This window comes from Neovison vison, chromosome 10 (genome assembly GCF_020171115.1).
Source record: "Neovison vison isolate M4711 chromosome 10, ASM_NN_V1, whole genome shotgun sequence".
In the NCBI taxonomy this organism is placed as follows: Eukaryota; Metazoa; Chordata; class Mammalia; order Carnivora; family Mustelidae; genus Neogale; species Neogale vison.
Window position 1 is genome coordinate 39,528,932 of NC_058100.1, and position 15,758 is coordinate 39,544,689.

Sequence of the window (15,758 nt, forward strand, 5' to 3'; positions counted from 1 at the left end):
TCTCCCTTCCCGGCCCTCCAAATCCCGGCAACCACTGATCTCTTTATTGTCTCCACAGTTTTGCTTTTTCAGATTGTCATGTAGTTGGAATCACATAATGTATAGCCTTTTCAAACTGGCTTTGCTGACTTTTCGTAGTAGGCGTTGAAGTTTCCTTCATTTCTTTTTATGGCTCGATATCCTTTTTTTAATCAATGGATAAAATTCTATTGTATGGATATAACATAGGTTGTTTATCCATTCATTCTTTGAAGGACATCTTGCTTGCTTCCAAGTTTTGGCAACTAGGAACAACACTGCTATAAATATTCATGTGCAGGTTTTTGTGGATATAAACTTTTAACTCATTTGAGTAAATACCGAGAAGCTCAGTTGCTGGGTCACATGATAACAGTATTTTTAGTTTTGTAAGAAGCTGTCAGACTGTCTTCCAAAGTACCATTTTGCTTTTTCACCAGTGGTGAATGAGAGTTCTTGGTGCTCCACATCCTTGCCAGCATTTGGTGTCATTAGTAATGTACTAAAGGTGTGTTTTAATGTAAATTTCCTGATGACATATAATATTGGGCATTATTTTCCTGTACTTATTTTCCATTTATATACTTTCTTTTTTTAAATTGAGTTGTTTATTTTCTTATTATTGAGTTCTTAGAGTTCTTAGAGTTCCTTATATGTATTATATATATATATTTATATATATTTTATATGTATATTTATACATTTGTATATATGTGTGTGTGTATATATATATATATTTTGGATACCAGTCATTTATCAACTATGTCTTTTGCAATTTTTTCCTCCTAGTGCATGGCTAGCCTTTGATTCTCTTAACAGTGCCTTTTATAGAGCAGAAGGTTTTGATTTCAGTAACATCCAACTTACCAATTTTTTCTTTCATAAATTTTGCTTTTGGTTCTATGTAAAAATCATTGCTGAATCCAGGGTGATCAGTATTTTCCCCATTCTTCCATAACTTTATGTTTTACACTTAGATCTGTGCTCCATTATGAGTTAATTTTTGTGTAACATGTAAGATCATTGTTTAGATTATTTTTTTCCTTTCTCTTCTTTTTTTTTTTTTTTTTTCCTGCATGTGGATATCCAGTTGTTGCAGCACCGTTTGTTGAAAAGATTGTTTCCATTGGATTGCCTTTGCTTCTTTATAAAGATCAGTTGGCTGTATTTGTTTGAATCTACTTCGGGGCTCACTTTTCTGTGCCTCTGATCTGTTGGTCTGTTCTTTTGCGTAACATACTGTCTTGATTTATAGTAAGTCTTGAAGTTGGGTAGGGTCAATCTTCTGATACTGATCTCCTCACTATGGTATTAGCTATTTGGGTCTTTTGCTCCTTTATATGAATTAAAATCGGTAAATTTCCACAAAATAACATACTTGTATTTTGATTGGGATTTTATTGAATCTATAGAGCGGGTTGGGAATTGGCATGTCGACAAAACTGAGTCTTCCTATGCATGTACATGGACTGTCTATCCATTTTTTTAGGCATTCCTTTATTTTTCAGAGTTTTGCAGCTTTTCTCATATAGATCTAGTACACATTTTGTGAGATTTATGCCTCAGTATTTCATTTTTTTAGTGTTAATGTAACTGGTAATGTGTTCTTAGTTCAAATTCCAATTATTTATTGCTAATATTTAAGAAAATAATCAACTTCTGTATATTGATCTTGTAATCTGCAACCTTGACCAGAATCACTTATTCTAGCTGGTTTTTGATTCTTTGAGATCTTCTTTGTAGAGAGTCATGTCAACTTTAAACAAAACCAGATGTCTTTTTAAAAGATTATTTCTTCCTTTCCAGTATATATGGTTTTTATTTCTTTTTCATATCTTGTTGCATTAGCTAGGATTTTTAGTATGATGAATAGGAGTGATGAGAAGGGACATGCTTGCCTTGTTCTTGTTCTTTTTTTTTTTTTTAATAAAGATTTTATTTATTTGACAGAGAGAGAGAGATCACAAGTAGGCAGAGAGGCAGAGAGAGAGGGGGAAGCAGCCTCCCTGCTGAGCATTGAGCCTAATGTGGGGCTCGATCCCAGGACCCTGAGATCATCACCTGAGCCAAAGGCAGACACTTAACCCACTGAGCCACCCAGGTGCCCCTCCTTGTTCTTGTTCTTAATGGGAAACTATCTATAGTCTCACCATTGAGTATGACATTAACTGTTTGTTATTTATAGATGCTGTTTATAAATTTGAGGATGTTTTCTTCTATTTTCTGTCTACTGAGAATTTTTATCTTGAATGGCTACTGAAATTTGTCACTTGCTTCTTCTGTCTATTGGTATGATCATAAATGATTTTTCTAGCTTGTTGATATGATGGATCACATTAATTCCTTTTCAAATATTGGACCAACCTGTATACCTAGAATAAATTCCATTTTGTCCTATTGTATAAAAATTTTATACATCATTGCATTTGAATTGCTGATATTTCGATGAGGATTTTTGTGTTTATTTTCATGAGATATATTATTGGTTTCTAGTTTTCCATTCCAGTAGTGTCTTCAACTGGTTTGGGTATTAGGGTACTCAAAAATGAATTAGGAAGTATTCCCTCAGATATTTTATGGAAGATGTAAAAAACTGGTATAATCTATTACTTAATTTTTTGGTATAATTTAAATGTGAACTAATGGCAGACAAGGTGCTTTCTGTTTTAAATGTTATTAATAATTGATTCAATTGCTTTTATAGATGTAAGCCTTGTTCAGACTATTTCTCCTTCTGTGAGTTTTTAAAGACCGTGTCTTTCAAGGAATTGGTCTGTTTTATCTAAATTATAAAATTTATGGGCATAGAGTTATTCATGGTATTCCTTTGTTATCCTTTTAATGTCCTTGGGATCTGTCATGATGACCCTGCTTTCATTTCTGATGTTAGTAATTTGTGTTTACTCCCTTTTTTTCTCAGTTCGCCAGGCTAGAGTCTAGAGTCTTACCAGTTTTATCGATCATTTCAAAGACCCAGCTTTTGGTTCTGGTGCTTTTCTCTATTGATTTTCTTTTTCTTTTTTAAAAGATTGTATTTATTTATTTGACAGAGATCACAAGTAGGCAGAGAGGCAGGCAGAGAGTGAGGGGGGCAGGGGAGGGAAGCAGGCTCCCTGCTGAGCAGAGAGCCAATGCTGGGTTTGATCCCAGGACCCTAGGATCATGACCTGAGCCAAAGGCAGAGGCTTTAATCCACTGAGCCACCCAGGCGCCCCTGTATTGATTTTCTATTTTAAATTTCTTTGATCTCTAATTTTTCTTGTATCTTCTGATTACTTTGAATTTAATTTACTCCTCTCCCCCCCTTTTTTTAAAGTTTCCTCAAACAAAAGGCTTGGATCGTTGATTTGGAATCTTCTTTTCTAATGTTTTTCACTGATTTTGTTTTATCTCACAAATCTTGATAAGTTGCATTTTCATTTTTATTTAGTTCAAAGTATTTTTAAATTTTTTGAGACTTTGTCCTTGATCTGTATGTATTTAGAAATATTGTTTAATCACCAAGTATATTGGGAATGTCCCAGTCATCTTTCTGTTACTGATCTCTGGTTTAATTTTACTGTGGTCTGAGGACATACTTTTTATGATTTCTATTCTTTTTGTTTGTTAAGATGTTTTTTAGACCCAGGATGTGGTATGTCTTGGCGAATGTCATGTTTTAGCTTAAGAAGAATGTGTATTCTCTTGTTGGATAAAATACTCTATAAATGCCAGTTGATGGCTGGTGCTGTTCAGTTCAACTGTGTACCTACCAATGTTTTGCCAATCTGTAAGATCTGTTGGATCTGTCAACAGATCTGTTGGCTCTGTCTACTGACAGAGGGGTTTTGAAATCTCCAACTGAAATAGTGGATTCATCTATTTCTTTGTACAGCTCTATCAGTTTTTGTATCATGTATTTTGATGTTCTGTCGTTAGGCACTTACACATTAAGGATCATTGTATGCCAGGAGAATTGACCCCTTTATCATTATGTCTTGCTTCTTTTTACCCCTTATATTTTCCATTGGTATGAAGTCTACTTTGTCTGAAATTAATATAGCTACACCAGCTTTCTTTTGATTTATGTTAGCGTGGTATGCCTCTATCCATTTATCTTTCATTTATCTGTGTCTTTATATTTAAAGTGGGCTTCTAGGGACGCCTGGGTGGCTCAGTTGGTTGGACGATTGCCTTCGGCTTAGGTCGTGATCCTGGAGTCCCGGGATCGACTCCCACGTCAGGCTCCCAGCTCCATGGGGAGTCTGCTTCGCTCTCTGACCTTCTCCTTGCTCATGCTCTCTCTCACTGTCTCTCTCTCTCTAATAAATAAATAAAATCTTAAAAAAAAAATAAAGTGGGCTTCTTATAGATGACATATACTTGTGTCATGTTTGTCATTCACTCTTACTGTCTCTTTTTATTGGTGTATTCAGACCATGGACACTTAAAAAAGTTATTATTGATACACTTAGATATCAATATAGTGGAATAATATCTACCATATTTGCTACTGTTTTCTACTAATTGCCCTTGTTCATTCGTTCTTTCTTTCTTCTTTCTTAATTTCCTAATTTCTTTTTCTTTCTGTCTGTCTGTCTGTCTCTTTCTTCAGTCTTCTACTCTTTTTCTGCCATCTCTGGCTCTAAGCGATCCTGCTTTGTGATTGGAACTTTTCTCCTGTCTGAGCATAGCAGGGAACTTTTTTTTTTTTTTTTTTTTTTTTTTACTTTTGTAAGTGATTGTCCTTGAGTTTGTAATTACCTTGATCAATAATCTAAGTCTGCCTTCAAATAGCTCTGTACCACCGCATGGGTAGGGAGAGTTCCTTGTAAGAGAGCTTCCAGTCCCTCCCTTCTGTTCTCTGTAATGTTTCTGCCATTCATTTCAATTATTCATAAGCTGTGCTCACTGTGTATAGTGCTACTACTGTGATGCTGAACATAACTGTTATATGTTAGATCAGTTAAGATTTAAAAAAACAAAGTATTTTGTTTTATCCCCATATATTCCTTTTCTAATGCTCTTTCTTTTTTGTGTATGTCTAAGCTTATTTATAACCTGTATCATTTTCCTCCTTTCTCAAGAGCATGTAACATTTCTTGCAAGGCAGACCTCACTGATTTCCTCAATTTTTGTTTATCTAAGAAAGTCTTTATTTTCCCCTTACCTTTGAAGGTTAATATGTCTTAATACAGAATTCTAAGTTGGTGAGTTTTTTCCCTCTCCATACTTTAAATATATCATTCCATTGTCTTGTTTTATGCAGGGTTTCTGAAGAAAACCCTGATTTCTGATTTCCTTAAAGATTTTCTATTTGTCTTTGATTTTCTGCAGTTTGACTCTGATATGTCTAGGTATAGATTTTTTGGTTTATTTTATAGTGCTTGGTGTTCTCTGGGCTTCCTGGGTCTGTGGTTTGGTGGTTATGATTTTGTAAAATTCTCAGTCATTATTGCTTCAAATATTTCTTCTTGTCCTTTCTCTCTTTGTCACCTTTTATAATCGTCCCACGTTTCTTGGATATTCTATTCTTTTTCATTCTTTTTTCTCCTTACATTTTAGTTTGGGAAATTTCTATTGGCAGTTCTTTAAGTTCCCCGGTTCTTTTCCTGGTTGTGTCAGTCTATTCATGAGCCCATGAAAGGCATTCGTTTTTATTATGGTGCTTTTCATTTCCAGCACTTTGAATCTTTCTTCAAGTTTCCATTTCTGCTTATATTTCCTATCGGTCCTTTCATGTGGTCCACTTTTTCCATTACATGTTTTAACTTATTAATCATAATTATTTTAAACTCCCAATCTGGTAATTCTAGCACTGCTGCCATATTCAGGTCTGGTTCTGTGGTTGCTTTGTCTCTTTAAACTGTGCTTTAAGTCTTTTAGTGTGCTTTCTAATTTTTTGCTGAATGCTGGCCACGAGGTGGTGGGTAAAAGAAACTGTTTAGTGTGCGATACTATGTTTATTGTGGTAGGACTTAGGCTGTGTTTACTGTTTGGTGTTACTGCAATTGTCAGAGGCTAATATTTCCTCTAGTGTCCTGCTTTATGTCTCCCCGGTGGTGGGTGTGGGAGTAGGGGAAGCATTTTATAGTCCTATGACTAGGTCTCTGTCTTTTAGGGAGCCTGTGACAGTTAACTTTGACCTTCACAATTGCTTCTCAGTCATCCTGTCACAGAAAGTGAGGTGGGAAGGCTACAGGGAGCTGGAATTGGGTATTTCCTTTCCCTTCCCTTCCTGAAGGCACAGCAGCTACGTTGTGAAAAACCCCAGCTATTTAGGCTCTGGTAAAATACTTTCTCTTGAGACAGGCCTTTTTAAGAACAGAAATGCTTTGGAGAGGAAATGCCCAAGAGGAAGCATGAAGGGATTTTTCTCTAGTCTTTGTTGTAAGAACCTGGTAGTATCCCTAGAGATAAAACTCACAGAAGTGTAGGAATCCCCTTACCTTCTGGAGTATTTAACCCTCAAACTTGTCAACTCTGAGCTTCCAATTACATTTTACCTTTTCCTTGCCAGCACTAGTTCCATTGGCTGCTCAGGTAGGTTGTAATTCTCAGGAACACCTGCCTGTCTCTCCATTTTGGGGGATGGCACTTTTCCCTGTAACCTCAGTTCTCTTACGGATTTAAGAAGAGGGGTTGTGGGACACCTGGGTGGCTTAGTTGGTTAAGCCGCTGCCTTCGGCTGAGGTCTTGATCCCAGGGTCCTGAGATCGAGCCCCGAATCGGGCTCCTTGCTCAGTGGGGAGCCTGCTTCTCTCTCTGCCTCTGCCTGCTTGTGTTCTCTCTCTCTCTCTCTGGCAAATAAATAAATAAATAAATAAAATCTTTCAAAAAACAAAAAAGAAGTGTGGTTTATTTTTTGGTGTGTTCAGCTTTTCTCTTGTGAATGATGTCTTCCAAACTCATTAGATTCCACTCCCAAAATTGGAAGCCTGCAATATTTTTTTTAAAATAAAGCTTTCAATTATAGACTTGAGTTTTGGCTTTTTTCTGGATAAAATGATTGGTAAATGGAACTTGCATATATTGCTTGATCGTTTTTTATTACTCTGGTAATGAAGTATTGTGCCATCAATGTGTTGATATTTTTTTACCTTTTTCAGAGAGTGCGATGCCGCTCAATAGCTATTCTAATTGTTATGTATTATAATCCCTTATCTGATGCTTGCAAAGCCAGGAAAGCACTCTTTTAGAACTCTCCACCAAACTGTCTCAGTCATAATTTCCTTCCATCTGGCTACCAATTGTGGATAAATACTCTGTTTCCATACCTGTCTCAGAGTCCTCTGTTGTCCCTTTAAACCTCTGTTAGGTTCATCAAGTTGTTGGCATCTGAGCAGGAGTAATAATATATCACACTTTATTGTTTAAAAGACTATGTTATTTGGGCTGCCTGGGTGGCTCAGTGGGTTGGGCCTCTGCCTTCGGCTCTGGTCATGATCTCAGGGTCCTGGGATCGAGTAAGGCTTGCTGTCTGCTTCCCTCTCTCTCTACCTGCTTCTCTGCCTACTTGTGCTCTCACTCTCTGTCAAATAAATAAATAAAAATCTTAAAAAAAAAAAAGTCTACCTTAAAAGTCTTCTTAAAAGTCTTTTAGATAACCCCTTTAAGTCTTTTCAGTAGCCTACCAAAAAAACTGTCATAACCACACATTTCTGTGATATGGCCATTAGCAGACTTTTTACTATATTCCCCAGGCCTCTTTTAGTTTGTTAGCTCATGTTTGAGTTGCTTTATTTGTCTAACTGTAATTACAATATTTCAGAAAGTGGATGGAGACCGTGTTTCCCGTGCTTTGTATCATGTTGGATCACCTAGTAATCAGCGATTAACACTGCTTCAAATGCTTAATGTAGTTGATGTTTTTGTTTCCGCTTTTACAGGAGGAACTCTCTGGAATGAAAAATAGGGTTCAAGTAGTTGTGCTTGAAAATGAAAGGCTCCAACAAGAGCTGAAATCTCAGAGACAAGAGGAAGCAATGAGGGAACAAACACTTCTGGATGCATCTGTGAGCACTTTTTTTCAAACCCTAAATTATACTTTAGTTTGAATGTTCCGTCCTACCCTCTCCCCCACCCTTCTGAACTGCTGAAATTCTTGACTTGACATTTGGCAAATGTACTATGCTGTGACTCACTTGGGGCCTCAGAAATTAAATTCACCATGGTGGAATGACCCCTCAGACGCAGTGACGCAGTGATGCCGAGTATCTGTGCTGATTTCCCCTCGGAGCGTACCTGATGTGCATGTTTTGCCCATACGGAAAGAGCAAGTCCAAAGCAGGAAGCAGATCATGTAAGGAAGGACTTGGTTGAATCCAGAAACTTTGTAACTCTAGCTTAGATTTCTGTTGTAGGTCTCTAAATTTTCCTTGCCCTCTGCGTCCTAATAAGTCTAGTTGGCAGCATGGGGTAGCAGAGGGAGTGCGGGCCCAGGGTTCCGGGATCAGCATGTTCGTTTCCCGGTGTCCCTGACAAGCTGGGTGTGTCATGAGTAATGTTATGTGGCTTTCAGATGTGGCTTTACCTCTTGTGTCCTCTGTTTATTGGCAGTTTGAGAAGATTCACCTATATTAGCTGTTCTTAATCTTTATTTTTTTAAAAGATTTTATTTATTTACTTGATAGAGATCACAAGTAGGCAGAGAGGCAGGCAGAGAGGGAGGAGGAAGCAGGCTCCCTGCTGAGCAGAAAGCCGGATGCGGGGCTCCATCCCAGGACCCTGGGATCATGACCTGAGCCAGAGGCAGAGGCTTAACCCACTGAGCCACCCAGGCGCCCCAGCTGTTCTTAATCTTTAATATGAGTAACAATCAGTTGGACTTCTTACTGGCCATACAATTCCTGAGCTCTCCTCCCCTGAGAGTCTGATTCATTGAGTTTGGGTTGAGTTCTTGAGTTAAAAATATGAATTTTTAACAAGTTGCCTAAAAGATTCTAGTATGACTGTACCACATTTTTTTTTTAATCCATGCGCCACATTTTGAAGAACAGTGGAGTCAGTGATGTCCATAACTGTAAGACATAAAATTCTTGTGATGACATTTAAGTAGTGTTTAAACTTAGTATCTCCTTGTGACCGGTCAGAGATACTGTTGCCTTAAAAATGTTATTTACTCTTTTGCTGCAGGACACTGTTAATCATAGCTTGTTTTGCCTTTTGAAACAAACTCAGTGTTCCATGAGGAAGTGTTAATACTTGTCTGCTGCGGCTTTACTTTATAATGGGTTTGGTGACTTTGACCTGGTTGTCATTGGTAAATCAGTTGTCTCCATGTTTTACCTAGGTGTTCTCTGATTTTTTATTTTGAAGTGTTTTTTTGTTGACCTGACCTATGTCTCATTTGTAATCCTTGAGTTCTCTGTTAGAATTTCCTATTTAGGGGCACCTGGGTGGCTCAGTGGGTTAAGCCGCTGCCTTAAAATCTTAAAATCTGTCATGATCTCAGGGTCCTGGGATCGAGCCCCGCATCGGGCTCTCTGCTTAGCTGGGAGCCTGCTTCCTTCTCTCTCTCTCTGCCTGCCTCGCTGCGTGCTTGTGACCTCTCTCTGTCAAATAAATAAATAAAATATTAAAAAAAAAAAAAAAGAATTTTCTATTTAGAAGTAGCTGATTGTGTTAAATCTGAATGGCAAATGGGGCTTCTCTGTATTCCAGTTGATTTTTCTGCAGTATATTTCAGTTTGCATCCAGCTTTTCTCTCTTCACCAGAAGAGTGTTTTCTGAATATTTGTATTATTCTTTATTATCAATGTTAGTACTTAAAAATTCCATCTTAGTTGCTTATTATTTTAATGTCAGTTTGAAGACGATAGAGCCATATAAAAAGTACTTGGAAGTAGCTCGTTTTAAAAATATATTCTTTTGCTTTTTTTCCAAATATGCAGTCACTTAGCAAACAGTGACTCGATTATTCATAGACGTTGGTATTTGTACAATGACAAAGAAGTGGAAGAAGGGGAAGTGAAATGAGAAAGGAAATTAGGCAGACAAGTGAACCAGAGGGCGAGAGAAGTGAGTAACGCAGAAGGGGAAGGAAGCAACGTACAAGCACACATGCTTTGCCTTAGGAACAAAGGAAACTTGCTGAAGAAATTTACAGCCATAGTTATGGAAAAAACAAAGTTCTAGAGTGTTTCTTTTCTTTTTCTTTTTTTTTTTTTAATTCACATAAACTAACACATAATGCAAACAATCAAACTGATTGTTGCACATGGGTTCGGAGACCTCCATATCTATTTTAACGTTGGTCTAATGTGTTATTTTGTTGTTATGGAATTACTACTGTTGCTTTTTGCTTGTGTAGGTGAATTGAGGCATTTCAGCAACGTATGCTTGCTACACCATGTTCAGAATTTTAATGTAAATGAAACTTTTTAGAATATCTTAAATATAAACACATCAAGAGGCATTATCTTTTTTTTTTTTTTTCCCCTCAACTCTTTTTACTGAGCCTGTTACCATGCTGATGGTAGATCTTGCCAAAACTGTTTGTGGATTTGGGTATAGCTTTTCAGTATTTCTTAATGCCTTCTTTTGAAAAATAATTAAAATAGTTAGATAGTCATGATTAATACTTACTGATGACTACATGTTATGATGTGGCAGCCACTCTATCAATCACTTTATTTATATGCAATTATTTCAGGTTTATAGTAGCAAAGGAAGGCAGGTGTTATTCTCTTTTCAGGTGAGTAAATTAAGGTACAGCGTGGTTAAGTAAACAGAGCAAGTCTGCTAATGTCACAGAGCTAGAAAATGGCAAAGCTAGGATTCAAACATGGGGCTGTCTGACCCCCACATCCATCTGGCTAGCCTTGAGTTATACTGTCTTTCTGCCTAAGTTAGGAATAGCTTGTCACTATTGAACCAAACTACCTTTGTTTGCCATGGGGTAGAAGATTATCCTCAGAAGAGGGGAATGTCCTCTTTATTGTTCCTGAATTTTAGCCTTGGACTTGGATGGTAGCCTCCATGATGTTTAGCACTTAGCCTACTTTATGACCCAGTGGTTGAAGAAACAAACAGCTTATTTTTTTAAAAACTACCACCATTTCCATCTTCATTTTTTATCATTCCACGAAATTTCTCTTCATGGAGAGCTTTTCTCCTGAGTTCGAACAATTATAATAATATTAAATATGCTATTAGAAATTTGGAGGGTACCTGGTGGCATAGTCTGTTGAATGTCCAGCTCTTGGATTCAGCTCAGATCATGACTTCTGGGTTGTGGGATCGAGCCCCAAGTTGGGCTCTGTGCTCTCTATGGAGTCTGCTTGTGACTCACTTTGCCCCCTCCCTGCCTGCAGATAAATTAATCTTAAAAAAGGAAGAAAGAAAGAAAGACAGAAAGAAAGAGAAAGAAAGAAATTTTGGCATGCGTGCTCATTCAAAGATCTAGGAGGTTTATTTATTTATTTATTGGTTTATTTTAAGACTTTATCTATTAATTTGACAGACAGAGATCACAAGCAGGCAGAGAGGCAGGCAGAGAGAGAGGAGGAAGCAGGCTCCCCACCGGCAGAGAGCCCGACGTGGGGCTCGATCCCAGGACCTTGGGATCATGACCCGAGCCGAAGGCAGAGGCTTTAACCCACAGAGCCACCCAGGCACCCCTCTAGGAGATTTTTTTAAAAGCAGAACATTTCCGAGTCATTTCTTTCCCTGTCTACTTTCATCCCCTCGCTACCTTCACTCCCCTCAATTAAGAAATCAGGTTTTCAGTGATCTCCAGGGATGTAAATGTAATTAGATTTTTTAAAATTTTGGTCAAATACCATTCACATTCTTAAATGTCATCTGTGGAAGGACAAAGTGTCAATTAGACTATCAGTTCTTTTCAAAGAATGACATTATTTTATATCGTTAGTCCGCGATCTGTGGTGTACGTACTTTTTCCAATTTCATTACAGGAAATTAGTGCTGCTGTTCTTCATGATCCTCTAAGGCAACTTCGAATGCCCTCAGATCTTGAGCAATTTGTCCTCACCTACAAAGTCAAGTTCAAGCTTGTTGTACCACGTTTTCTAGACCCTTATTTGACTCTCTAGCTTGACATTTTGATATACTGAACATTACTCAATATTCAGTAATTCCGAGTTGCTTCAGGCACCAGACTTTTTCACACCTCTGTGACTTTCCCTGTAATGTTTTCTTTCTGGCACGCTCTTCTCATCTAGCTCACTCTTTCTCATCCAAGACACCACATCAGTGTCAACACGTCCCCAGAAAACCTTCCTTGAATCTCTGGTTGTTCTAGTGCCCCTCCTTTCTTTTTGCATAGTTCCCCGTGCACATCTCTGGCCTAGCACTTAACCTTATTAAATTGAAATTATCTGCTTAGGGGTTTGTCTTGAGGATAAGACTGGTCTTGCTCATTTTGACCCTCCAAGCTCTTAGCACAGTGCCTAAACACAGGAAGTATCATACACAAATATTTGCATTAAACTGAACTTCCAGAAGAACATGGAATAGGCCATCAGAATACTACTTGGGATGAGTGAGTGTAGCTCATTCTGGCATGATAGGACACTGCAGTGTAGTTCTGTCTTTGGGACCTGGCCTCTCTTGTGAGTACTACCATATCCTTGGGTCCTTAGCAGGAGTTCAATAATTGTTTGTTGAATGGTATTATTAATATTTCAGTCCTTGTACACACAAATTACCCAGATCTTTGGGCTGCATAGTTCACTGACTGTTGAGAGGGTCCCTCCCGGAGGTACAGACACAAGGGGTACACATCAGATGTGGTCTGCAGGCGTGTTTGGTTTGTTTGACAAACTATGAACCAGTATTTAACAGTGTTTCAAATGAAAACCAGATATCTGGCTTAACTTTTAAAAATCAGAAGATTTTTTTTTTTTATAATATGAGTTTGCATTCACTCATGGCAAAAATTGCCTGGAACTGTCGTGGCTGCAAGTTCTGGATCATTTGTCATGTCCCTCCCCCTGCTTTGTGAGTCCCTGACATGCAGGCTAGGTGTCAGTGCTGTTTCTTTCCATGCACTATTTTTCTTATTGAAGATAATATTTTTCTGAAACGGCAGGAGAGCATAGTGGTTTGGGGCACGGACTGGGGAACTAGATTGCCAAGGTTCGCATCCTGGCTCTGCTGCTTATTAGCTACTTCCTACCTCTGTGACTCTTACAAGTTACTCAGTGTGACTCAGTTTCCTCTTTTAAAAGATTATTTATTTTAGAGAGCGAGAAGAATGCATGAAAGAGTAATGTGGGGGGGTGGGTAGCAGGAGAGGGACGGGAATCTCAAACAGACTCCCCACTGAGCCTGGAGCCCAATAGGGAAAGGTGGAAAATGAAACCAAGAGAGGGCTGTGTGTTTTAAGAATGTATGTCTCCAGAGAAGTAAGAGGGGAGTTCATTTGCTGAAACACAGGCAGGCAGCCCTCTTTGCTCATTTACGTTATTGCCTGTGCCCGTAGGAATCTGACTTTGTAACCCTTACATGACCCTAATAGCCTGAAAACGTAAAGTCAGTTTTGACGTGTAGCTTGGAAGCATCCGCTCTTGAATTTGTTCCATCACAGATGAGAATCAGTTCCATTTGTAAAACATGCATGTTGACTTAAAGCTAAATGCCGGTTGTAATTATTCCTACATTTTACTTTAGGGAAACCTGCAGAATTCTTGGATTACAACAGGCAACGGCTCTGGGATGAATGAAGGTGCCAAGGGGCGATTCTCCCAGGGCAATGCAGATGCAGTCAAAGGTCCATCAGCTGGTGAGGCTGAGAAATGGAAGCTAGAGCTGGTGAGAATTTGGCTGCTTTTCTCTTAAGCATTTACTTTTTTGTACTTTTTCTATCATGGTAAATACATATGCCATTGAATTTAGCGTTTTTGCCCTTTTAAAATTTACAGTATGTATATTTTTTTGTGTCTGGCTTATTTTGTTCAACCTTCCATTTGTTAGATTTTTACCCATTGTTGCATATGGCAGAACTTTGTTCGTTTTCACTGGTGGGTCTGCTGTATATATACACTACAATTCATTTATCCTTTCTACCATTGATGGATTTTTGTGTCATGTCCTTTTTGGGGCTGTTGTGAGTATTGCTGCTATGGCCATTCTTTCGGATATCTGTTGGTGTGCATGACACACATTTATGGTGGGTGTGTACCTCAAAAGGGAATGGTCAGTCTTGGGATATGTGTATGTTCTGACTGAGTGGTTAGGGTGAGCTTTTCGGGTGGTTTTTATATTTTACACTTGTACAGCAGCACAGGAGTGATACCATTGGTCCATATTCCCGCTGACATATTTTATTGTCCGTTTTTCTGGTGGGCTGGTAGTGCTGTCTCATTGTGATTGTCATTTGCTTTTCTCTGATTACTCCTGAGATTGAATCTCTTTTCATGTATTTATTAGTGTCCTCCTATGTGTTCAAACATCCTATCCATTATTTTAAGTTATTTGACTTTTTTTTGAACTTCTTTTTGTATTCTGGATATAAGCCCTTTGTTGACTGTATCTTTAATAAATATATTTTCTTCACTCTGTGGCTTGCCTTATAATTGTTCTGATAATTTTCTTTCTTTCTCTCTTTTTTCATTCTTCATGACTAAAATTTCTTAATTTTTTTTTTTAAGATTTTATTTATTTGACAGAGAGAGACACAGCAAGAGAGGGAACACAGGCAGGGGAGTAGGAGAGGGAGAAGCAGGCTTCCCACTGAGCATGGAGCCCAACGTGGGTCTTGATCCCAGGACCCTGGGATCACGACCAGAGTGGAAGGCAGACACTCAATGACTGAGCCACCCAGGCGCCCCTAAAATTTCTTAATTTTAATGTAATCTACAGTTTTTCTTCTTTATTGTTTAGTACTTTCTGTATCCTATATCAAAAGTGTTTCCCTGCCCAGGTCTTAAAGCTATTCTCTTATATTCTTGCTTTTAACATTTAAATCTACAATCTACCAGTCTTTATTTTGTGTATGACATGTTACATAGGGGATCATATTTTGTTCTTTTCCCACATGTTTCTGTATGTATATCCCAGTAGCATTTGCCAAAAAACCAGCCCTTTGTCTGGTATCTTTGTCATAAATCAGGGGTACATATATGTCTGGGCTCTGTGTTTTATTTCTTTGGTCTTTGTGCTACTACCATCCTGGCTTGATTGTTACAGGTCTATACCTGGTGGTCCACATATCACATCTTCCAACATTGTACTTTGTCCTCAAGAGTGTCTCATTCCTGAAGGCACCTGGGTGGGGGGTGCAGTCGGTTGAATGTCTGACTGTTGGATTGGGCTCTGGTTCTGTTCTCAGGGCTGTGAGATCGAGCCCCATGTCAGGTTCTGCACTCAGCCTGGAGTCTCCTTGAGATTCTCTCTCCCTCTCCTGCCTCTCCCACTCATGCTGGCTTACCTCACCTCTCTAAAATAAATAAGTCTTTTTTTAAATTTTTTTTTCATTTTTCATTTTTTAGTTTACTGGACAGACAGAGATCACAAAGAGGCAGCGAGGTAGGCAGAGAAAGAGAGGGAGAGGCAGGCTCCCCACTGAGCAGAGAGCCCAATGTGGGGCTCGATCCCAGAACCTGTGATCATGACCTGAGCAGAAGACAGAGGCTTTAATCCACTGAGCCACCCAGGCACCCCTAAAATAAATAAATCTTAAAAAAAAAAAAAAGTGTCTTATGCCTGACCTTTTGTATTTCCAAATACATTTTAGAATTAATTTGTCAAGTTCTAGAAAGCCATTATGAGGCTTTGATTGAGATTGTCCTTAAACT

At 38.3% G+C, this 15,758-nt stretch overlaps 1 protein-coding gene across 11 annotated transcripts in view; it reads left to right on the forward strand.

Moving 5' to 3' along the window:
- The window catches only part of SDCCAG8 (SHH signaling and ciliogenesis regulator SDCCAG8), a 228,725-nt gene that overhangs the window by 23,424 nt on the left and 189,543 nt on the right, over positions 1-15,758 (forward strand). For all 11 annotated transcript variants that reach the window (XM_044267041.1, XM_044267044.1, XM_044267045.1 and 8 more), the window contains exons 5-6: positions 7,887-8,012; positions 13,633-13,773. In XM_044267041.1, coding sequence (XP_044122976.1) covers positions 7,887-8,012; positions 13,633-13,773 — 267 coding nt within the window. The remainder of the gene's footprint in view (positions 1-7,886; positions 8,013-13,632; positions 13,774-15,758) is intronic.